Source organism: Anolis carolinensis, chromosome 2, assembly GCF_035594765.1.
Source record: "Anolis carolinensis isolate JA03-04 chromosome 2, rAnoCar3.1.pri, whole genome shotgun sequence".
NCBI classification, from domain to species: Eukaryota; Metazoa; Chordata; class Lepidosauria; order Squamata; family Dactyloidae; genus Anolis; species Anolis carolinensis.
In genome coordinates, this window is record NC_085842.1 from 34,665,662 (window position 1) to 34,690,547 (window position 24,886).

A 24,886-nucleotide genomic window follows, 5' to 3' on the forward strand; every position below is an offset into this window, starting at 1 on the left:
GTCAGTGGTCGATGTCATCCCTCCAAGAGGCCAAAGGTTGACGCAAGGTACACGGTGGGAGTCCACTCCACAACAGCAAACTCCTCAATTGTTCCCTTCGACGCCAGAGTCCCAGCTTGTCTCCATCATCAGAAGCCCCAGAAGAGATCTTAAGGACAAGGGTGTCGAAAAGTTTTCGGACAAGCCTGAGGAATTTCTTCTCTGGAAGGCCACCTTCCAGAGAGCAATCAGAGACTTAAAGTTATTGCCTGAGGAAGAACTGACTCTTCTGGCTGCATGGTTGGGCCCAGCCTCATCCTCACAAGTTAAGAAGATCTACGCAGCCCACGTAGCCGATCCCGACAAAGCCCTGGAAAAGGCCTGGGCCAGGTTGCAGCAGAGGTATGGGGCCAGCACAGAGATTGAAGCATCTCTTATGGACAAGCTCCAAAGGTTCCCAGCTTTAAAACTCAAAGACTTCAAACTCTTGTGGGACCTCAGCGATCTCCTTGCGGAATTAGAGTCGGCCAAGGAGAATCCAGAACTGCCCGGTTTGAAGTGCCTCGATCAGCACCTGTCCCAGAGGCAGATCTTGACCAAGCTGCCCTTCACTTTGCAAGAACGCTGGGGACAGGAGGTCTTCAACTACAAGGAGGCCCACTCCCAGGCATACCCTCCATTTTCTCATTTGGTCCAGTTCATCACCAGGGCAGCCAGAGAAAGGAATGATCCACAGACGGGCCTCCCCACCTTATACCAAGGGACCCAGCCAGAGAAGGCACCTGAAGTGGACAAGAAACCACCTAGAGAGGCCAATAGACCTGTCAGCGTAAAGGCAGTCGAAACTCAACACAAGACTGACGAACCCAGGTCGGAGGTAAAAGAGTTGCTTTGCCCTATTCACCAAAAGCCTCACAGCTTGGCCAACTGCAGGGAGTTTAGTAGAAAGACATACAAAGAAAGGCAACAGCTAGTTCAAAGGCAGGGAATCTGCTTTAGATGCTGTGGAGCAACTCCACACTTTGCATCCAACTGCAAAGAAAACATCAAGTGTGAGAAATGCAACAGCCTCAAGCATTGCACCGCAATGCACAACTCCAATATCATCTCCCACCCCAAAGAGAACGCTTCACCAAAAGAAAAGTCAGCAGTCGAAGACACCGACAAGCCAGCCGCACCAGAGATGCAGGTGGAAGTTTCAGCAGTCGCCTGTACAGAGCTGTGTTCTGACTCGCACCAGTACAGAGTTTGTCATCCTATCTGCCTAGCGGATGTATATCCAGCCAAGAGCCCTTGGCTTAGAAAGAGACTCTATGTGGCCCTGGATTCACAGAGCGACGCCTCCCTGGCTACTCCAGAGTTCTTCCGCATGTTTGACCTTAAAACCAAGATGGTCGACTACACTATGACTACGTGTGCAGGAAAAAAGAAGTTGCAGGGTCGCATAGCATCTGGCTTTGTTGTCTCCTCTTGCGACCAGAAGAGACAGTTCAAGTTGCCAGACCTGATTGAGTGTTCCTCCATCCCTCGGAACAAAAAACAAATTGTAACTAGAGAAGTTGTGGAGGCTCATCCACATTTGCGACGGTTAAAGAATGCTATACCAGCCTTTCGGCCAGATGTGGACATTGCCCTTTTGCTTGGCTCGGACTGCCCGAGCTTGTTCTGTGTGAACGACCAAGTTAAAGGACCTCCAGGTGCACCTATCGCACAACAATTGCCATTAGGCTGGACAGTCATAGGCCCAGTGTGCATAAACAAGATGCACCCACCATCGTCGTTGGACTCCAATCAAGCACAGGTGCTTAAAGGTGGACGTCCTACACTTGTGCGCAGTTGCCTAAGTCATATCTCGGTCTACTGCCAAGCAATAACTCCAGAGTATTCCTCCATCTTCAAAGTCTCTGAGAGAGACGAAGCCACAGCGCTCTCGAAAGATGAGCAAAGGTTTTCGGACATTATGAATGCTCAAGTCTCACGAAGTGCAGAGGTGAAAGCCTGCAAATCAACCACAGAAATCAAGATGGGCCAAAGATCTTGCCTGGAACCACACCGTTTTGAACGTTTTTCGGAGTGGCACAGTCTTCTTAGAGCAGTTGCTAGGCTTATACATCGCTTAGTCTGCAAAGATAGTCAGCCTTTGCAAGTTCAGGACATGTTGAAGGCTAAGGGAGTAATATTCAGGTCAGTTCAGAGGCATGAGTTTAGTCTAGAAATAGCCAGGTTAGAACAAGGGCTTGACACCCCCAGTCGGAGTTTCTTGCGTGAGTTAAACCCATTTCTAGGCAAGGAGGGTATTTTGAGAGTTGGAGGAAGGTTAGCCAAAGCTAAACTCAAGGCGTGCATAAAAAACCCCATCATCATACCCCCTAATAGTCACACTGCATTGCTGCTCGTTCGGCATCACCATGAAAGGATCCATCATCAGGGTAGAACTCTGACTGAGGCGACCCTTAGAAATGAAGGCCTGTGGGTGGTAAATGCTAAAAGTTTGGTCAGCAGTGTTATTTTTAAGTGTGTCAAATGTCGGCGACTCAGACGTAACTGTCAAAGTCAGTTAATGGCAGAACTACCTCAGGATAGGACTTTGACAGACCCACCCCTTTCCCATGTGGGAATCGATGTGTTTGGTCCTTGGGAGGTTGTCACTAGGAAAACCAGGGGTGGTGTTGTAAATAACAAAAGATGTGCGGTTTTGTTTACTTGTTTGTCAGTACGAGCTGTCCATATAGAGGTTGCAGAGGGAATGGACACTTCATCATTCATAAACGCATTGAAAAGGTTCATAGCCCTCAGAGGGCCAATTAAGTCAATTTGGTCGGACTGTGGCACCAATTTTGCATGTGCAGACCTTAGCCAACCACTTCTGGAAGAGGTGGAAGGCCGAATACTTAAGCCAGCTTCCAACCAGAAGACTCTGGCTAACCCCAAAGGACAATTTCAAGGCGGGAAACCTTGTGTTGCTAAAGGACAAAGACTTGCCCCACTATGCCTGGCCTATGGGCATTACACTAAAGACCTTTCCTTGCCCTGACGGTAAGGTTAGAAAAGTTCAAGTAAAGACTCATAGTAAGGACAAAATGTCTGTCCTGGACAGACCAATTAGTGACCTCGTGTTGCTTATTGGAGATGTTTAAAGTTTTATACTGTTGTATTGTTGTGTATACAAAGGTGTTTGTATGTTTTTGATTGGTAAATTCCCACATCCTGGGAATTTAGCGGGGAGTGTTCCGCCCCCCAGGACGATGGTTTGCCTTACCTATTGGTCGTTTGTTTGTTTTCCCTCCTTTACATTTTGTTTGAGCCTCTGGCTGCAAAAGCCTAGGAAAAGTGGCTTGGAATCTGCAAGAGCTGGCTGCAGTTTTCTTTGCAGTGATTGGTCAAAGAGTGCAACATCTTAGGACCGCCCTTTTTACCAGGGTCTAGTCTCCATTTTGGAGCTTCATTCTGGCTATAGTCTTCCAACGTGCTGGAGCTGTGCAAGGCTAACTGGGACAAATCATCCTCAAAACCAGGCCAATCTAAGCCTATCCAAATTAGATAAGTATTGAATTATATTGATCTGGAATAGGAAATCTAGTTAGAGGAGCAAAGTTATTCCATCGCTTCTAGAACTAATCTTTGCTGTAAAGATAGGGAAGGAAAGAGTTTCTCCTTCTAATATAGGCAGCGTGATTAGGGTATAGTGGTTTTATAATCACCTTTGCCTTCTGGAACCAGGGATAATTCTGTGACTAAAACCTATAGAAATTTGTTTCATTTTCTGCAACTTTAAGATCTGTGCCAGGTTTACAACCTTGTATGAATAAACATCCTTTTTTGAAGTTATCCAGACTCAGTCGTTCAATATCTATAGGACAGCTTATAGGGATTTGCAGTTCGCCCGGATAAAGGACAGCACGTTTCAGTTTTATAGCTTTTTATTGTCCGGCGGACGGCACAAAAGCAGTAAACATTATTGTTCCGGTTGCAATAGCTTCAAACCGAAGGGCATGTGAGAGCTTTCCCTTGGTGTAGTTTGACCTGAGATGCTCCAAAGACAATGAGAGAAAAGCTGTACCAGTCGGAATCGTGGGAGTTGTAGTTTTACAAGTTTTTAGCTTCCTCTGCCAAAGAGTGCTTGTGTTTCACCAAACTAGGAATCTGTAGTATTAAGCCATGGTCGTTAAGGATGCACTCCAGAAGTTGCTTGCAATTTTTTTTTTGTTTTTCCCCCCCACTGTGGACTTGCTCCTACACTTCGGGGTGATATAAAAGAAGCAGGAAGGATAGTTTCCTGTGATCATCAAATTTATTTTGCAAAACTGCCACTTATTGGATGCTTCCTTGTATTATGAGTTTATGATTTACATTATATTGACTTTCCAAAAACCACAAGTTGGTAAATGTCTTCTTGTATTATTGATTTATTTAATTGTAAGTCATTATAATTCAGTGAATGATCTGATGGTTATTAGTATATTGTTGTTGTTGGTATATACTGCAGTGCTGGTTTTCTTGAGTTATTCTTGCATTGATATTTAGCCTGACATTACCTCCTTGTGTTTTTTGGCTTTTGTGTATGTGTTTACATATTTTAAATGGTACGCTTTTGGCAGGACCTCCTGTTCTTTGCTGTTTTACTTGTAAAGTGCCATGTACGCTGAGGGCACTGTATAAATAAATGATCATCGTCTCGAGAGTAGATTGCACAGCTCTCTCTGAACACAGCATGGTGATAAATAGGGACAGAACACTATTTGAGGTCATTCCATGCCAGCCATTACTTCTATAACCAGATAGAGTGCCTCTACACTATAGAATTAATGCAGTTTGACACCACTTTTAGAGCCACAGCTCAGTACTATGGAATTGAGTAGTTTGGTGAGGTACCAGCCTTCATGACCAAAGAAGGTTCAAAATCTTGTAAAACTCCAGCTCTCTGCACTCCATAACATTGAGCTATGGCAGTTAAAGTGGTTTCAAATTGTGTCAATCCTACAATGTAGATTCAACCTAGGAAAAAGTAGGATAACAGAGGATTAACTGGGTCCCCTTCTACACTGCCTAATAATCTAGATTATCTGTTTGAACAGGATTATATGGCAGTGTGGACACATATAATCCAGTTCAAAGCAGATAATATGGATCCAGCCTAAAACACCCTTTTCAGACATGCATCCTTTCTTCACATGGTAATTCAGCTTTACTGGCAAATCGGAGTTCAAATGAACCCCTTATAAGAGTTTGATTCTCTCTCTCTCTCTCTCTCTCTCATATATATATATATATATATATATATATATATATATATATATACGTTTTATGTATACGTTTTATACAATCTTCACCGAATAAAGAAGCTTTAGAATTTTTCCCTTTATACTTATGTACTTTAGTTGATTATTGTGTACTTTCCTCTATAGCTACTTCATTTGGTTCAGTACAAACATAATTGCTAACAGATTTTCTTTTCTTAATTAGAAACGTAACCATTTTAGTGGCATTTAACTGCAATTCAATCTGTGTAATCTATGAAAGTTATAATAGTACCTACACTGAACAGCATCAGCCTTTGTTTGTGGGGGCGAGGGGGAGCAGTTTTCATGCAAAACATCGAGATTCTGTAGGCGACAAACTAGTGTGTCCTGACACAGAGTTTGGAAAGCTCTGCTATAAGGAAGAAGAATCTAATGAAAAACAAATGGGATTGGGATCCTGACAAGTTCTTTTGGGGGAAGGCATTCTTCTGCACCACCCCTAAAAAGGCCCTGCCTTGCATATCCACTCACAGCATCATTGTCACAGCTTACTTACTTATTTACTTAGGCAATCCCTTGTTGTTCCGAGTATGATGGCCTTCTAAGTGTGGTGTTGTGGCAGTTGATACGTAGGTGACTGTAGAGCCCTATTCTTGACCGGCATGTTCTTTCACAGTGAGGATAGAAGTTTCCAAGTGGAAGGCGGTCCCGGTTAGGGCTGGCTTGACACACCTTCCTCTTGGCACATTCCTCCTTTTCACCCTCCATTTGTGCCTCTTCAAATTCCACAGCACTGCTTGTCACAGCTGACCTCCAGTTAGAGTGCTCAAGGGCCAGGGCTTTCCAGTTTCATGCAGGTCTATGCCACAGTTTTTAAGGTTAACTTTAAGCCCATCTTTAAATCTCTTTTCCTGTCCACCAACATTTTGTTTTCCATTCTTGAGTTGGGAGTATAGTAACTGTTCTGGGAGACGATGACCAGGCATTCGGACAATATGGCCAGTCCAGTGGAGTTGATGGCATAGGAGCATCGCTTCAGTGCTATGCTTCTTCCAGCACACTGACATTTGTCCGCCTATCTTCACAAGATTTGCAGGATTTTTTGGAGGCAATGCTGTTGGAATCGTTCCAGGAGTTGTCCATGTTTTGTGGGCGCATAACAAGGTTGGGAGGAAAATAGCTTTATAAACAAGCCCCTTGATATCCCAATCCTTAAACACTCTCTGCTTCATTTGGAAAAATGCCATACTCACAGAGCTTAGACAGTGTTGTATTTCAGTGTCATTTGTGGAGAGGCGGCTGCCAATGTTGGGGAAATGGTCAACATTTTCTAACATTACACCATTAAGCTGTATTTCTGGCATTGCAGAGGGATTGGTTGTTGCCTGTTGGAAGAGCACTTTGGTTTTCTCGATGTTCAGTGAGAGGTCAAGCTTCTTGTATGCTTCTGCAAAGGTGTTACTTTTTAGAGTGGCTTGTAGGTCTTCTGAATGTGCATAAACTATCTTATCATCGGCATATTGGAGTTCTATAACAGATGTTGTTGTGACCTTAGTTTTGGCTTTCAGTCTGCTTGAGGTTAAATAGCTTGCCATCTGTCCAATAGATGATTTCCACTCCGGTGGGAAGCTTCCCATCAACAAGATGAAGTATCATAGCGATGAAGATGGAAAATAAAGTTGGGGCAATAACACATCCTTGTTTGACACCTGATTCCACCTTAAATTGGTTACTTTGGGAGCCATTGCTGTCCAAGACTTGTCACAGCAGTGGGACATTGACTCTCTCTCTTTCTCTGTCTCTCTTTGCAGGTGTCTTCCTGATTCCTTACCTGCTCATCGTCTTCGTTGGGGGGATCCCCGTCTTCTTCCTGGAGGTGGCCTTGGGGCAGTTTATGAAACAAGGTGGCATTGCTGCCTGGAACATCGCTCCCCTCTTCAAAGGTACAAGCTTCAGGAGCAGCTCAGGCCCACTTTGGGGGCAAGTTAGATCACCAGAGAGTGTCCTTGCACCGGAGAAGTTTCCTGTTTCTTTTCTACATAAGAAAAGCGGCTGAGGGGGAAAAGGAAAGGGCCTGAGATTGTTAGGAATGGTGGGAGTTGGAGTCCAAAACACCTGGAGGGCCAAAGTTTGCCCATACCTGATGTAGATATAGGAAGTTGTGTGGTTCTACAGATATTGTTGAACTATAGCTATGATAACCCATGGTGGCTCTGAAGACAAGGACTGATGAGCCTTGCAGTCCAAAATCTCTAGAGCCACAGTTCTCCCCTTGTCTTGATGTAAGTACCCCACTTTCATATAGTTTCTTGAACTACAACTCCCACAATCTGTAGCACCCATGCTACCTGGAGGACACTGGGAACTATAGTCCAAGAAGAAGTAGGTTTTGTGTGTGTGAACATGCAAATGTTCTGCCTCTGTCAGGAGGCTCACTGTGTGTCTCAGCTTTTCCAGGCTCTGACCCACTCCTTCTCTCTAGGTCTTGGCCTGGCCTCCATGGTCATTGTCTTCTTCTGCAACACCTACTACATCATGATCCTGGTCTGGGGCCTCTTCTACCTGGTGCATTCGTTGACAGAGACCTTACCCTGGGCCACCTGCGGCCACTCTTGGAACACCGCCCAGTGCACAGAGCTCTTTGGCCGTGGCGACTGTGGAAACGGCACAGGAAACAGCACAGGGGGGAATTGCAGCAGCCTGGCAGACAACAAGCGTTCGCCCATCATTGAATTCTGGGAGTAAGTGGGTGACATTTCCCCGGAGGAATGAATGCTTGGGAGCGGGTTTCCCTGGGATGGGGTGGAGGTGAGGGCCAAATGTGTGCAGTTGTCCCTCCACATCTCCGTTTTTTGACTTTTGCAGAAATGAGTACAGGTAGTCCCCAAGTTACAAATAGGTTGTGTAGATTTGTTCTTGTTAAGATTTTCTGGGTTTTAGGAGAAACTACCCCAAAATAGCAGAGCATCCAAAAATATGCAAAAACAGGATTCTTATAGTTGAGCATTCAGCTCACAGCAAGCAGAGTGTGAAGAGCCATGTGACTGTCAATTATTTAGAGCTAAGGAAGCAAACATGCAGAGTTCTGTCTTTAAAATCACAAAAGGTTTATTTACAAAAACAACAACTACATTTCTTAATAGTAAAGAACTGGGTCTGAGCCACTCTAACCCCATCTCTTCTAGGGTTTTGAAAGAAAGGGGAAAATCTCCAGGCATTACATCTCTCCTGACACACAAGCAGAGAGAGATCTCAAGACACACAGCACACACTAAGATGTAAAAGAAGAAAGTCAAAGACAAAAGGCATGCACCTGCAAAGTATCCATTCTACACAACTTATAGTTGAGCATTCAGCTCACAGCAAGCAGAGCATGAAGCACCATGTGGCTGTCAAGAATTTAGAGCTTAGGAAGCAAACATGCAGAGTTCTGTCTTTAAAATCACAAAAGGTTTATTTATAAACTACATTTCTTAATAGTAAAGAACTGGGTCTGAGCCACTCTAACCCCATCTCTTCTAGGGTTTTGAAAGAGAGGGAAAAATCTCCAGGCATTACATCTATAATAATAATAATAATAATAAAACTTTATTTATACCCCGCCACCATCTCCCCAATGGGGACTCGGGGCGGCTTACATGGGGCCACGCCCAAAACAATACAATGTAAACAGCATATAAAAGAACAGCACAACACAATACAGTAAACAATACAGTAAATAATACCCATTACAAAATAAAACAAGGAGACAATAAAAACAAGGGCAGACCACGTGAACATTAAGTTAAAACTCGGGGTGAGAAAGACATAAAAATAAAAACCACAGCGAACAGAGTCATAAGGGAGTGGGGTATTCTGGAGGATAGATATTAGGGGGAGCAACGGAAAAGAAATATAAAATAGTTACTCTCCAAAAGCGCAGCGAAAGAGCCATGTTTTCAAGTCTTTCTTGAAGGCTGCTAGTGTGGGGGCTTGCCTAATCTCCGCGGGCAGAGAATTCCACAATCGGGGGGCCACAGCAGAAAAGGCCCTCTCCCTTGTTCCCACAAGGCGGGTCTGGGATATCGGGAGTGGGGACAGGAGAGCTTCCCCTGATGAGCGAAGGGATCTTGTAGGCTTGTGGTAGGAGATACGGTCACGAAGGTAGGTGGGTCCCAAACCGTTTAGGGCTTTATATGTGATGGTATACACCTTGAATTGGGACCGGAAAATAAAAGGCAGCCAATGGAGCTCCTTGAACAGGGGAGTAGATCTCTCCCTGTAACTCGCCCCCGTAATTAACCTGGCAGCCGAGCGCTGGACCAATTGTAGTTTCCGGGCCGTCTTCAAGGGAAGCCCCACGTAGAGTGCATTACAGTAGTCCAGTCTAGAGGTAACTAAGGCATGCACCACCGTGGTCAAGTCAGACTTCACGAGGTATGGTCGCAGTTGGCGCACAAGTTTGAGTTGTGTGAAGGCCCTCCCGGCCACCGCCGACACCTGCGCCTCAAGCGTCAGCGCTGAGTCCAGGAGGACCCCCAAACTGCAGACCTGTGATTTCAGGGGGAGTGCGACCCCGTCCAGCACAGGTTGCCACCCAATACCCCGATCCGACGCGCGACTGACCAGGAGGGCCTCTGTCTTGTCAGGATTGATCCTCAGTTTGTTCCTCCTCATCCAGTCCGCCACAGCGGCCAGGCACTGGTTCAGCATCCGAGGGGCTTCCTTGGAGTCAGATGGGAACGAGTAGTGGATTTGCGTGTCATCTGCGTAGAGATGGCAACACCCTCCAAAACTCCGGATGACCTCTCCCAGCGGTTTCATGTAGATGTTAAATAGCATGGGGGATAGAATAGACCCTTGCGGGACCCCACAGGTCAATGGCCAGGGGTCCGAGCAGGTGTCCCCCAGCTTCACCATCTGGGAACGGCCCTCCAGGAAGGACTGCAGCCACAGCAGAACCGTGCCACCGAGCCCCATCCCAGAGAGCCTCCCCAGAAGGATACCATGGTCGATGGTATCGAAAGCCGCTGAGATGTCCAAGAGAACCTGACACACAAGCAGAAAGAGATCTCAAGACACACAGCGCACAATAAGATGTAAAAGAAGAAAGTCAAAGACAAAAGGCATGCGCCTGCAAAGTATCCACCTACACAACCAATCAGAATGAGAGCAGAAACAAAGAGGAGAGAAGAAATAGATTAGATGCACTCTGTCATTTAGGAGACGGGGAAAGGATTTCCCCCAGCCTATTCTAAGCTCATTGAGGACTGGAGTCTTGGGCAGTGTGGGGTTCAACTCCAACAGTTCTTAAGTCAAATTTGTATGTAAGTTGGAAAAGGTTGTGTTTGTAAGTAGGATGCTTGTAACTTAGGGACTGCCTGTAGTCAGGGATTTAATTAAAACCATTATCTCTATGAATGTCTAGGTCCATCAGTATGACGCTATGAGAGTCACACTGCTTCCAGTCATGCTGGAGGACTCAGAGATTTCTAGAGAGAACGTCTCCCTAGGAATCTCTAGGTCTTCCAAAGTGATTCTATGGTCAGATTCCAGCAAAAGTTAACAATAGAGTTGTACTGGAAGACCTAGACTAGGGGTCCCCAAACTAAGGCCCGGGGGCCGGATGCGGCCCTCCGAGGTCATTTACCTGGCCCCCGCCCTCAGTTTTATAATATAATATATTGTATATACATATAACATTGATAATAATATTATAATATAATACAATATAACACTAATAATACAATATAATAATATTAATTATATATTCTATATTACATATAATATTACTAATAATATTACAGTATAGTGGTATAGTTCAATAGAGTAATATATAATGCTAAAATAGTGCTATGCTAATAATATAATATATTGTATGTACATATAATTTGTAAGCCACTCTGAGTCCCCTTTGGGGTGAGAAGGATGTGATACAAATGTAGTAAATAAATGCAGTAAATAAATAATAAATAAATTTTAGACTTAGGCTCACCCAAAGTCTGAAATGACTTGAAAGCACACAACAACAACAACAACAACAACAACCCTAATTAACTTGACTATTTCATTGGCCAGAAGCAGGACCACACTTCCCATTGAAATCCTGATAAATGTATGTTGGTTAAAATTGTTTTTATTTTTAAATATTGTATTGTTCTTTCGTTGTTGTTGTTGTTGTTGTTGTTGTTGTTTTTGCACTACAAATAAGACATATGAAGTGTGCATCAGAATTTGTTTGTATTTTTTTCAAATGATAATCCGGCCCCTCAACAATCTAAAGGATTTTGGACCAGCCCTCTGCTTAAAAAGTTTGACGACCCCTGACCTAGACATTACTATAGAGGTGTTCTCTCTATTTAAAAAAGGCTAGCCATATCTTTATACAGTAGAGTCTCACTTATCCAACACTCACTTATCCAATGTTCTGGATTATCCAACGCATTTTTGTAGCCAATGTTTTCAATATATCGTGATATTTTGGTGCTAAATTCGTAAATACAGTAATTACTACATAGCATTACTGCGTATTGAACTACTTTTTCTGTTAAATTTGTTGTAAAACATGATGTTTTGGTGCTTAATTTGTAAAATCATAACCTAATTTGATGTTTAATAGGCTTTTTCTTAATACCTCCTTATTATCCAACATATTCGCTTATCCAATGTTCTGCCGGCCTGTTTATGTTGGATAAGTGAGACTCTATTGTATCTGGTTTTTCACTTTCATGGGGATCCTGTGTCCCTAATTGTAGCGAATGTGGAGGACTGACTGTAGCTGCACATCATAAGTGTTCTGGGCCCATAACCTGTTAGGATGCGTATGCAGTAGTTAGAGATCCTGATTAAAGGGCAAGAGGCAGTGATGTTTTGGAGAAACAAGTGAAACTTTATTATGGGAACTCCATGCAACGATAGGAAAGTAAACTCTAGGTGCTAATCTAAACTAGTTCAATGTGTTGTCGAAGGCTTTCATGGCCAGAATCACAGTGTTGTTGTGTGTTTTCCGGGCTGTATGGCCATGTCCCAGAAGTATTCTCTCCTGACGTTTTGCCCACATCTATGGCAGGCATCCTCAGAAGTTGTGAGGTATATACCTCATAACCTCTGAGGATGCCTGCCATAGATTTGGGCGAAATGTCAGGAGAGAATATTTCTGAAACATCGCCATACAGCTTGGAAAACACACAACAACCCTAAACCAGTTCCATTTCATGGAAGAATGGAAAGAGAACTGGCAAGGAGAGAGGCAGTGGAAAAACTTCCATCAGAATGTCAGTTTATATCACAAAAGCTTCAGCATATTGAGACAAAGAGGGAGGACACTTTGGATCACTCAAATGATCTAATTCTATTATTACTGCCTGCTCTGAGTCATTCGGTAGTTGGTACTAAGTGTCATTGCTCTTCAAAAATTCTAAAAGCATAGAAGCAGCAGAGAAGGGGTTTGTATGATGTAGGGATAACTGAAGGGAGGCTGAAATGTGTGGGGCAGGAGTTATTTGGATTTAAGGAGATTCAACATTCTAGTGCCTGGTAAGGGCATGGTGATAAAAACCAAAATGAATGGAACCGAAAACAAATTGCAATCATTGATTAATGATCAACCATTCAGTGCCTTTTAATGGGATCCTGGAATATTTTGTTTGATGCCTATTGTCTCATACTTCCTAATGGTAATAGCTGCCCTAACATGAGTAAAGATGAGAGAGTTCCCTTGAAAAAAAAAACTTTTTCCTGGATGCACACATTTTTATTTTCCCTTTCTATTTCTTTGCCCTTTAGGAAAAAAGTGTTGCGAATTTCAGGGGATCTGGCTGAGCCAGGAGAGCTCAGTTGGCAGCTGCTCCTTTGCCTTCTCACAACTTGGGTCATTGTCTATTTCTGCATCTGGAAGGGGGTCAAGTCAACTGGGAAGGTAACTAAGCCTTTTTTGATAATTATGCGTCACTGCCGATAAGTTTGAGAGGAAGCGTAAAAATGTATCTTGGCAAGAATAAGATGTAGAACCTAAAGCGGGGTTTCTCAAGCAGGATTTCTTAGAATTCTGGGTTTTTAGGCCTCTTCCTAGGGTTATTTGGGGCGATGATTCAGAAAATTGCATTGGGTGGACCACATTAACTCTAGTCTCTTAGATATGGTTATCCTGGTTTTCTATGGGTGAACAGATGGTGACTACTAGTAGAATCATAGAATCCTAGAGTTGGAAGAGACCTCGTGGGCCATCCAGTACAACCCCCAGCCAAGAAGCAGGAAAATCACATTCAAAGCATCCCCGACAGATGGTCATCCAGCCTCTGCTTAAAAGCCTCCAAAGAAGGAGCCTCCACGACACTCTGGGGCAGAGAGTTCCACTACTGAACAGCTCTCACAGTGAGGAAGTTCTTCCTAATGTTCAGGTGGAATCTCCTTTGCTGAAGTTTGAAGCCATTGTTCTGACCAAGTCTCCAGGGCAGCAGAAAACAAGCTTGCTCTCTCCTCCCTACGACTTCCCCTCACATATTTATATATGACCTTCATCATGTTTCCTCTCACCCTTCTCTTAAGCTGGCTAAACATGCCCAGCTCTTTAAGCCGCTCCTCATAAGGCTTGTTCTCCAGAGCCTTGATCATTTCAGTCGCATTCCTCTGGACACATTCCAGCTTGTCAACATCTCCCTTCAATTGTCGTGCCCAGGGGTGGTCTGACGAAGGCAGAATAGAGGGGTAGCATGACTTCCCAGGATCTAGACACTATGCTCCTAGTTATGCAGACCAAAATCCCATTGACTTTTTAGCTGCCACATGACATTGTTGGCTCAAGTTTAAGTTGTTGTCCACGAGGACTCCAAGATCTTTTTCACATGTACTGCTGTCGAGCCAGGTGTCCCCCATTCTGTATCTTCGCATTTCATTTTTTCTGCCTAAGTGAAGTATCTTGCATTTGTCCCTACTGAGTTTCATTTTGTTAGTTTTGGCCCATCTATCTAATCTGTTAAGATCATTTTGGATCCTGCTCCTGTCTTCTGGAGTATTGACTATCCCTCTGAATTTGGTGTCATCTGCAAATACAGCAAAGTCTCATTTATCCAACGTTTTGGATTATCCAACGCAGTCAGCCTCCCGCCAGTATCCACAGCTCTCTCTCTAAGCAGCAGGGACTGAACTTTTTATAGATTTAACTTCCAACAATGTGATTTTATGCAATTCGATCTTTATTTATAGTCAATTTTTAGTAATCAATATTTTTACAATCAATTTTTTCAATATATTGTGATTTTTTGATGCTAAATTCATAAATACAGTAGTTGCCATTGTGTATTGAACAACTTTTTTTGTCTATTAGTTGTAAAACATTATTTTTTGTGCTTAATTTCTAAAATCATAACGTTTAATAAGCTTTTCCTTAATTCCTCCTTATTATCCAATGTTCTGCCAGTCCATTTATGTTTGGATAAGCGAGACTCTACTGTAGTAGATGCCATATGTTCTGTATCTTAAAAACTAGAGCTAAGAGGGGAAAACTGGTGCCATTTCTGAAATCAGCAGGTCAGATATGCCCAGAAACAGGCTTAACATTTGAGGCACCCAAATGTGTGTTGGTCAGTGTTACGGCTTCTACCAGAGATTGTGATTACAAAAAAATATGTTTATTTGAGTTGTAGATTCCATTTTTTTTATTATTATTCTGGGTTTCCCTGAGAACTGAAACTTAGTTTAAGTATTCTTCCAGAGGGAAAAACTTGAGAAAAGCTAATCCAATTAACAGAGTTTAGGAAATTACTCTTTCATACTACAGCTCCCAGAAAAAGTATATGACCAATACTGGCTATGGAGATTTTGGAAGTTGTAGTCTGAAAAGGTAATGAAGAATTTAGCAGCGTCTGAATGCTGAAATGCTTCATTCCTTTTTCCTGAAAGCTGAGCTTGCTTCCAGTCTCATGAGCACTGAGATAAAAATCTGATAGCATGCTATCCCTTTCTGTTCTTGGCATAGGCCCCATACCCACAACCATTTTCTGAGTGAATATCCAACCTATATTTCTTAAGGGGTTCTTCCTCTCCTCCCCAAAGCTCCATATGACCTCAATTATCGGCAGATGTTATATAAGAACTGTGGTGTCTGGAAGGGTGTTACATAACCACTCAGAAGAAGGCAGCATCGTATATACAAGCAAATGCCGCCGGTGTCATTTCACATCTGATGTCAGCTCTAATGGCAGGGAGTTTGCCCAGCCAATGCCTCTGTCTGTATTTCTGGCTTTGTATCAGGTGGCGTCATAATTTTTCTTGATTTATTATTCCTGGTGGAAACACACCCACAGCTATTGAAACAGACAAAAGAAAAGAATCCCAGACACTGTTCTGTTATTACCAGAGGCATCTGTCTGTCTGTATGAATCGGAGGAAAGAGAGATGGGCTTAATGAGAGTTTTTTTTAGCAGAGCCGATAGAAGATATTTTGCAGTCTGAAGCAGACAGCAGACGTCACATTGGCTATCATATTTAAATGTTTTAAAGCATGTCACGTTGAGAAGGGGGCAAGCTTGATTTCTGCTGCTCTGGAGACCAGGACACTGAGCAACAAAAAAAGTTTTCATCTAAACTTGAGGAAGAATTTCCTGTTGTTTTGAGTTGTTCGATAGTGGAATATGCTTCTGGAGTATGGAATGTGGCCATCTGTTGGGAGTGCTTTGATTATACAGTAGAGTCTCACTTATCCAACATTGGATAAGCGAATATGTTGGATAATAAGAACATTGGATAAGCGAATATGTTGGATAATAAAGAAAGATTAAGAAAAAGGCTATTAAACATCAAAATAGGTTATGATTTTACAAATTAAGCACCAAAACATCATGTTATACAACAAATTTGACAGAAAAAGTAGTTCATTACACATTAATCCTATGTAATAATTACTGTATTTACAAATTTAGCACCAACATATCACAATGCATTGAAAACATTGACTACAAAAAAGAGTTGGATAATCCAGAATGTTGGATAAATGAGACTCAACTGTACTATGTAACATGATTTTTGTTCCTGGGTTATAAATGTCATTTACTAATTGGTTCTATCATAAAAACATGGGAAAGGTTTTTCAAACTGCAAAAACTTTATTTTGTGCACCACATTTTGCTATATTTTTTCAATGAATATCTCATAGAGTCTTAACCAATTCAACTTAGTTTTTGGCAGCCACAAAAATGAAGTTTCTGGAATAGAACAGCTAATTTCAAAGTAAGTGCTACACAACAGGAAATAACACTTTCAAACCAGGAACAGATTTTTTTTTCAAATTTTGTTACATAGCATTATGTATTCCTGCATAGACAACTCTGCAATTCTATGACTGAGATCTGCCGACCCACCAAACAGGAGGCAGCCTGTCCCTTGCAGTTTGTAGCCCATCCACTTGCCATGTCAGTAGGCTCATAACCCAATCCTTGTTTGGCAGGTGGTGTATTTCACTGCGTTGTTCCCCTACGTGGTTTTGATCTTGCTGCTCTTGCACGGGGTGACGTTGCCAGGTGCCCTCGATGGCATCGTCTACTACCTGAAGCCTGACTGGTCCAAGCTGGCTGTGGCTCAGGTAAGAACAGACCTGGGAGGAAGCGAAGGCTGGCTGTGGGGCGGAGGGAAGCCGTTGGGAGATGATGAGGCTAGCTAGCCCATGTGTCTGTGCAGGGAAGGAGGCCCTTGCATGCAACCAACGCTGCCCTGTGGTGGTGGCCTGGCCAGGCCATGCAAGCGAGAGCTCTTCCCCCCACTCGGTGGGGTTTATACCACGGCTGTTCCTCCACCCCAGGTATGGATTGATGCTGGCACCCAGATCTTCTTCTCATATGCTATCGGGCTGGGAGCCCTGACCGCACTTGGCAGCTACAACCGATTCCACAACAACTGCTACAGGTGAGGTCCCCCACCTGCCCATTACCCACCCCTACACTTTCAGCTTTGAGATCCATGCATCTTGAGATCCATGCAGCCTCCCCTCTGTGGCCCCTTCCACACTGCCCTATATCCTCCCAACAAAGAATGCTTCCAGGCAGGAAACGCCCAGGCTTTGAAGCTGCAAGGCCATTCGGTGTTAATCAAGGTGGCCAACTGCAACATTCACACTTGCCTCCAACAGACAAGAGTTCTTTCTCCCACCCTGGACATTCCACAGATATATAAACCCCACTTGCCTAGTTTCCAACAGACCTCACAACCTCTGAGGATGCCTGCCATAAATGTAAGCGAAACGTCAGGAGAGAATGCTTCTGGAACATGGCCATACAGCCTGGAAAACTCACAGCAACCCAGTGATCCCAGATTCCCTTTTTATCCCAGATTATCTGGCAGTGTAGATTCATATTATCCAGTTCAAATCAGATAATCTGGGATCAAATCCTGGGTTAAAGGGCAGTGTAGGTCCAGCCCGAGTCTAAATCCTGGAAGACTCTACATTTTACAGATTGTGCACAAACCCTTTGTAACAGAAAAGATTTAAAATGCTATGTAGGCTTTTAAAAAATAATCTTTTCCCATCCATAATTCCCAATCAGCTTCTGTTATCTCTGACCTCTTCCTTTCAACCTACAAATCATTCCCCAAAGCATTTATTGCCAGCCTTGTGTGTAGCCTGCAAATTCAATACAACACAGATCCCTTCTACCTCTGTGGCCCCTATATCCCAGGATCTGATCCTAGATTATCTGCTTTAAATTGGATTATATGAGTCTCCACTGCCAGATAATCTGGGATAAGACGATAATCTGGGATCAGATCCTGGGATATAGGGTCAGTGTGTAAAGGGCCACAGGGAATTGAGAAACCTGGCAGATTTGAGTGGCCACTCTCTGTTTCACACAAATATACAAATGCTCTGCCTTGCTCTCTTTTTATTAAAAGCAAGGTCTTAAACCTTAAGACTATAATACGTGAAAGACTTAAAATATGTTGATTCTTTACTTTATTAGACTACAGCTCTCTAAAGACCCCAACTAGTATGGCCTGTGGAAGTCAAATGGATTTGGGGAGTTGTATGCAAACAGATAACAATAATAATAATTAAAAAACTTTATTTATACCCTGCCACCATCTCCCTGCGAGGACTTAGGGCGGCTTACAATGTTACAAAAGAACAACACACATACATTAACACAATATGCACAGGTTAAAACACAATATGGTAATAAAAACAAAAGTTAAAACAAAAGTTAATACAACAGTAATAGTATTAAACAACCACCAATACAATTCAGTCAAATTCATAGGTGGGGGGACTGTAGCAGCAATATTAATGTAAAAATAGAATCATTAGATTAAAATACCCAATTAAGAGGGACCTAGTAGAATTCAGAATAGAGTTATAGTGAGGCTGGTCATCCAATGGCTGTCTCTCCAAAAGCCAACCTAAACATCCAAGTTTTCAGTTGTTTCTTAAATCTGAAGCCAGTTAAAATGTGATCATTTATATGTATGGTGTGCATTGAGCAGACAGATTTTTCTCGAGGTTTAGAGAATCTGGCTTTCTTTCCAGCACAAATATGCTTGCACTGCACCATGTCCAGCTTTTCTTGCTGCAAATTTTGAGTTGTATTGGTGAAGTCTGATTTTTAAAGAGATTTTGCCACCGATGCAAGTCGAAATACAGCATACCTTTGTATCATCTCTATATGACTCTTCTCTTCCCTACATCATCTTCATTTCTTCCCTCCAGACTCATACAGATGTCCCTAAAGCATTATTCAGCACCACAGTGCAGGCACTTTGATCTTCTGGAGGGAGTTACTTTCCAGACAGAGATCAAACATTAAATTGCTAGCCTTCCTTGTTTAATTTCAATCCCAACAAACTGCTTTTTCATGCTGGAAATGTGTAAAGGAATACTTTTAACATGTACAGAGTACACATATTTTTACCAAAAAGCATTCACAGCTAGCTTCAACATACCTGGAGTGCATCTACGCTGCTTTGAGTCTCCTTTAAGAGAGGAGAGTGGCATATATAGCAGCAGCAGCAGCAGCAGCAGCAGCAGCAGCAACAACAACAACAACAACAACAACAACAAGTCAATAATACATTGTAGAATTGATGCAGTTTGACATGACTTCAACTGCCATGACTGAGGCCCCTTCCACACAGCTGAATAAAATCCCACATTATCTACTTTAACTGGAATATATGGCAGTGGAGGGAGGGAGACCATAATATTATTCTCTGGCATCTCTGCAATGCCCCCTACCATGTTTCCCCGAAAATAAGACAGTGTCTTATATTAATTTTTGCTACCAAAGATGTGCTAGGTCTTATTTTCAGGGGATGTCTTATTTTTCCATGAAAAAGAATTCCCATTTATTGTTGAACAAAAAAATGAACATTTATTATATACTGTACAGTAGTTGTAATCACAAATCAGCATAAGCAGACAAACTGTGAATCCTATCAAGAATTCTTGTTACTACCATTATTTCCATGCGCAACAATCCATGGTACGTACATTTACCAATCCTGCATGTTGTGGAGTTCTATTCGGCGGGCATGTTTCCAAACAAAAACTTTTATAGGTCTTACTTTCAGGGGAGGCCTTATATTTAGCAATTCAGCAAAACCTCTACTAGGTCTTATTTTCAGGGGATGTCTTATATTTGGGGAAACAGGGTACTTGCAGAGAGACATTGTAGGAAAACTAGCTCTAGTCCTTTTGGAAGGAGAGCTCTTTAGAGATGTACGCCACCTTTTAATAGTTTTAGTTATACTGTAGGTTTGATATTAAATACAAGAAGGCAGTTTGAATATCAGAAGAAAGAAAACTGCACAGTCCCATATCTAACCTCTATGTCTATCCCTTGATACCGACATCTTATAGAGCTCCCCAATTCCAGTTCTGTTTCCTTTCCCTGTTTCTAACCCTTTCACTAATTTTCCTTAGTCTTCATATTCAAACTTCTGTTTCTATACATTTTTCTCAGGTCTATTCCTAAATTAATAACTAAACACAGCTGTCTATTCTAAACAATATCAGAAAAATATGCACCACGATAAAGGTTCAATGCATAGAACACAATATGTATATTAGAGCATCATATACATAATAATATTAACAATAATACAAATAATAATACAACTGATGACCAAATTCAGTCAGCTGTAGTGGCACACAGTCATAACTTACAAAGTAGTAACTTACAGAGTATAAAATTTATAGACTGCAATCATCCAGATTTAAATGCTACACAGAGCAGTTTTCAGTATAGAACCTATATCAAACATATATCAACAATACTCCAACCAAACATTTGTTAGCAACACAGTATGTGTACATTCGGTCTCTCCAAAATGGTATGTGATAATATGCTGTGAAACTAAATATATCAGAATACAAATCAATTGACTCAAATGTTTCTATACATTTTTCTCTGGTCTATTTCTAAATTACACCAGTGTGGACTCAGATAACTCAGTTCAAAGCTGATATTGTGGGATTTTCTGCCTTGGTATTCTGAGTTATATGGCTGTTTGGAAGGGGCCTGAATCATGGGAGCTGTAGTTTGGTGAGGCACCATCACTATTTGGAAGAGAAGGCAGAAGATCTTGTAAAACTTCGACTCCCATTACAACATAGCATTGAGTCATGTTAGTAAAAGTAGTGTCACACTGAATTATTTATGCAGCACACAGTTAGAGCAGGCCTGAATAACTTACAACCCTCCAGGTGTTTGTGCCTCCAAATCCCAGAAACCCTAGCCAGCTGTTCTCATGACCAGGAATTCTGAGAGTTAATGTCCAAAACATCTTGAGGGCTGAAGATTGCCCATGCTTGAATTAGAGGGATGGTCTTCTAGGTCAGACAGGGAAAAACTTCCAGGTGAATAGGAGCCCTGTACCACGCAATCCCATCCAAAGCATCGTAAGCCTTTCCTTTGGATGAGAGAGGTTGGATCAGGATACAGGTGTCTGCCTGGTGGCAACTGACTTGCTTGTTCCTCCTTATAGGGATGCCTACCTCTTGGCTGTGATCAACAGTTCGACCAGCTTCTTTGCTGGCTTTGTGGTGTTTTCAGTATTGGGCTTTATGGCGTCGGAGCAAGGGGTGGACATCTCCCAAGTTGCAGAGTCAGGTGAGTGTCAGCATTGAGGATTCCCCTTCATCCCCACTCTGATTTCCTCCTCCCTCCCTATGGCTTTTGCAGGATGTTTTGCATGAGTCAAAGCAGCACAGTGGTGGGGAGTGTCTGCTTTGCATGGAGAAAGACTCAAGGGATTTAATTCCCTGGTCTGGGAATGGAAATGTTATCCAGATAGTAGAAGATGGGTGGATGATGTGTCCTGAATGGTTAAGGCAGCTTCTTAGACCTTTGAAGAATTATATGTAGCTAATGTCCGTCTCAAATGATCTTGTCTCTTGCAGGTCCTGGCCTGGCCTTCATTGCCTACCCCAAAGCTGTGACTCTGATGCCACTTTCCCCACTCTGGGCTATTCTGTTTTTCTTCATGCTCCTTGTGCTGGGGCTGGACAGCCAGGTAACCACGTGTGGGGCTGGAAAGGGTGTGGGGAGAGTGTCGGAAATCTACTCCTTGCAGGGTCAAAGCATTGAGATTTTTCAGGGACAATGATCTCATCAGCCACTCTCCTCATTCTACCTTCTCAGCCAGTGGCTCCCAAACTTTGGTCTTCCAAAGTTCTTGGACTTCTTCTCCCAGATGCCCCAGCCAGTTTGATCAAGATTCAGGAATTATGGAAGCTGAAGTCCAAAACACCCAGAGGGCCAAGATTAGGTTAGCTGCACTCATCACATTCATTGGGGTGGAAATGGACTGTCCTGGCAGCAATGCATGGTTGTGAGCTACCCCTGTTTCAATACAAAATAGAACAGGGTTGTTTGGTTTTGAAGTTACCATTAAGATCCATTAGCTTTACAAAAGACCTGTACCTTGTAGAGAGTAAAACCGCAGACAGGTTTGTTGATGTGAATCAACATAGCTGTCTGCTTTTTGGACTTTCCCTTTAGTGCCATGCTTCCCAACCTCTGGGCCTCCACGTGTTTTGGACTTCAACTTCCAGAAATCCCAACCAGCTGACTAGCTGTTAAGGAACTGTGGGAGTTGAAATCCGAAACAACTGGAGGCCCAAAAGTTGGAAACCACTAATTTGGTGTATGGATATGGAGGTAGTAATGATCAGTAGGTAAAGGTAAAGGTTTTCCCCTGACATTAAGTCTAGACATGTCTGACTCTGGGGGTTGGTGCTCATCTTCATTTCCAAGCCTAAGAGCCCGCGTTGTCCGTAAACGTCCCCATCACTGCATGGAGTGCCGTTAATGATCAGTGCCTGCCCCAAATTTGCTACCAGAAACAATTGGGTTGTTCTGTGCCTTTAACTGTATTTTTATCTGCAGACATCAGTGGTTGAGGAGTTTGAGGAGCTTTTTCATAGCTTGAGGAGACAGTATTATGCTTTCCAGGTATAAATATGCTATTACAAGCTTGGGGCAGCAAGTTGACAGCCCCGATATATCCAAGATAAGAGATATATCTGAGAATGGGGTGCATGCCCATAGAGCCTGTAAAGGGGAACTTAAGAGTATCCAGCACTCATCAGTGTCCAATTGGATGCACCTTATGCATTTTCACTGGGATTTTCAGGGTGCTACTAAGCATGAGCAAAATGCAAAATACCCTTCTCTCTAAAAAGAGTCAAGTCACACTACCAGCTTGCTTCTCGACTGCCCACCACTGCCTTCTTTGTCCTCAGCCCTCCAAGTAAGAGCCAACGTGCTAAATGCAAAAGTGCATTTAATATGTCTGAGACTGTTCAGAAGACACACATTTCTGTCCTTAGCTCTCAGCAGCTGAGGTGAGCATGAAAATTCAGAATTTGCACCACTAACCCATATTTACAACCCAGCAATATGGATGCCTTTCTGCCTTCTCTGCCAGGACTGGGATTCCTTGAATCATCCAGATGTTCTTGAACTACATGTTTGAGGAGCCCTATCCAGCAAAAAAAGCAGTGAGGAATGCTGGGAACTGTAGTCCAACAACATCTGGAGGGCTGCTTCATTCTCACAGCAAATGCAAACAATATCAGAAACTTGTTTTTAAATCAAGAGTAGGTCACCTGGTATAGCTCAGTTGACAAAGTCAACAGGTGCCTGTATGTAAGAAAGTTGAGATCGGGCTACCTGGGCAGGTTTTTTTTTTTTTTTTAAGATGGAGATATCATTTGCCTTCTTCCAGTCTGCTGGACTTTCTTCTGTTCTCTAGAAATTATCAAATTATTGTTAGTGGTTCTGAGATAACTTATGTTCGTTTTTCTAATTCCCTTGGATGTCGTTCATCTAGTCCTGGGGGCTTGGATTAATTTAGGGTAGCCAGGTATTGCCATACTTCCTTTTTACCTGTTCTATGCTGCATTTCCCTACTGCATCCCCAGGTTGAGCATTATGTTCCTTTTGGGAGAAAACCAAAACGTTTCTCCACAAATACTCTATATGGAATCCTGGAGGCATCTGCTCTTTACCTTCTCTGTTACATCACGAATGGTTAAAGCAGTATGCCATTCTTGGCCATCACAAGCTTTTACTGAATTGTTTACTAAAGATTTGCTGCTATAGGGTTATTGTGTGTTTTCCAGGCTGTATGGCCATGTTCCAGAAGTATTCTCTCCTGATGTTTCACCCACATCTATGGCAAGCATCCTCAGAGGTTGTGAGGTCTGTTGGAAACTAGGCAAGTGGGGTTTATATATGTGTAGAATAATGTCCAGGGTGGGAGAAAGAACTCTTGTCTGTTTGAGGCAAGTGTGAATGTTGCAATTGGCCACCTTGATTAGCGTTGAATAGCCTTGCAGCTTCAAATTCAACCAGAGAAGTCAGCCATATAAACCCCACTTGACTAGTTTCCAACAGACCTCACAACCTCTGAGGATGCCTGCCATAGATGTAGGTGAAACGTCAGAAAATAATGCTTCTAGAACATGGCCATACAGGCCGGAAAACTCGCAGCTACACATCTATGAGATATTCATTGAAACATTATAGCAAAATGTGATGCAGGATGTCCCGCAAAAACAAAGTTTTGGCAGTTGAATCAAACTTTTCCATGTTTTGATGCTAGAACTAATTAGGAAATGACATTTATAACCCAGGAACAAAAAAAAACTGTTGCATAGTGTAATTAAGCCTAAGGAGAAACAATGTAATGTTTCAGAATCAGAGAAAGTCTCACACAAAAGCTGGAAAATGTGCAAACCACAATGGGTCATAGAGAATGTATATGTCTCTTGGGGAAACAACATCTCTGCATTACGTAGCATGAAGCCCAGCACCTGATAGTCATTCAATCCTCTCCTCTTTCTTTCTCTCTCCTTTCTTCTCTTATGTCTTCCTCTCAGTTTGTGGGAGTGGAGGGTTTCATCACGGGTATCCTGGACATGTTCCCGCAGCAGCCCGGGGCGGGCTCACCGCGCAGGGAGATCACGGCCGCAATCTGCTGCCTGGTTTGCTGCATCCTCGATCTCTCCATGGTGACTCAGGTGAGGCCGACACAGGGAGGAATGAACGGCATCCTTTCTCTAGAATTAACATGAAGATAAATGAAGTCAATTTGTGGGCTGGAAAGAGAAAGGGATTTACAAAATGAATTACTCATTTTATCAGGGGGAACCCCCTTCTATTAAATCAATTCAAAAATAAATTGAAATTAATAAAGTC

The 24,886-nt window shown here is 42.8% G+C and overlaps 1 protein-coding gene across 1 annotated transcript in view; it reads left to right on the forward strand.

Annotated features, from left to right (window-relative positions):
• LOC100562477 (sodium- and chloride-dependent creatine transporter 1) overlaps positions 1-24,886 on the forward strand; it is a 57,070-nt gene that overhangs the window by 18,255 nt on the left and 13,929 nt on the right. The window contains exons 3-10 of the mRNA XM_003217866.4: positions 7,031-7,162; positions 7,702-7,960; positions 12,984-13,116; positions 16,642-16,776; positions 16,993-17,096; positions 21,168-21,292; positions 21,583-21,695; positions 24,568-24,708. Of these exons, the coding sequence (XP_003217914.3) occupies positions 7,031-7,162; positions 7,702-7,960; positions 12,984-13,116; positions 16,642-16,776; positions 16,993-17,096; positions 21,168-21,292; positions 21,583-21,695; positions 24,568-24,708 (1,142 nt within the window). The remainder of the gene's footprint in view (positions 1-7,030; positions 7,163-7,701; positions 7,961-12,983; positions 13,117-16,641; positions 16,777-16,992; positions 17,097-21,167; positions 21,293-21,582; positions 21,696-24,567; positions 24,709-24,886) is intronic.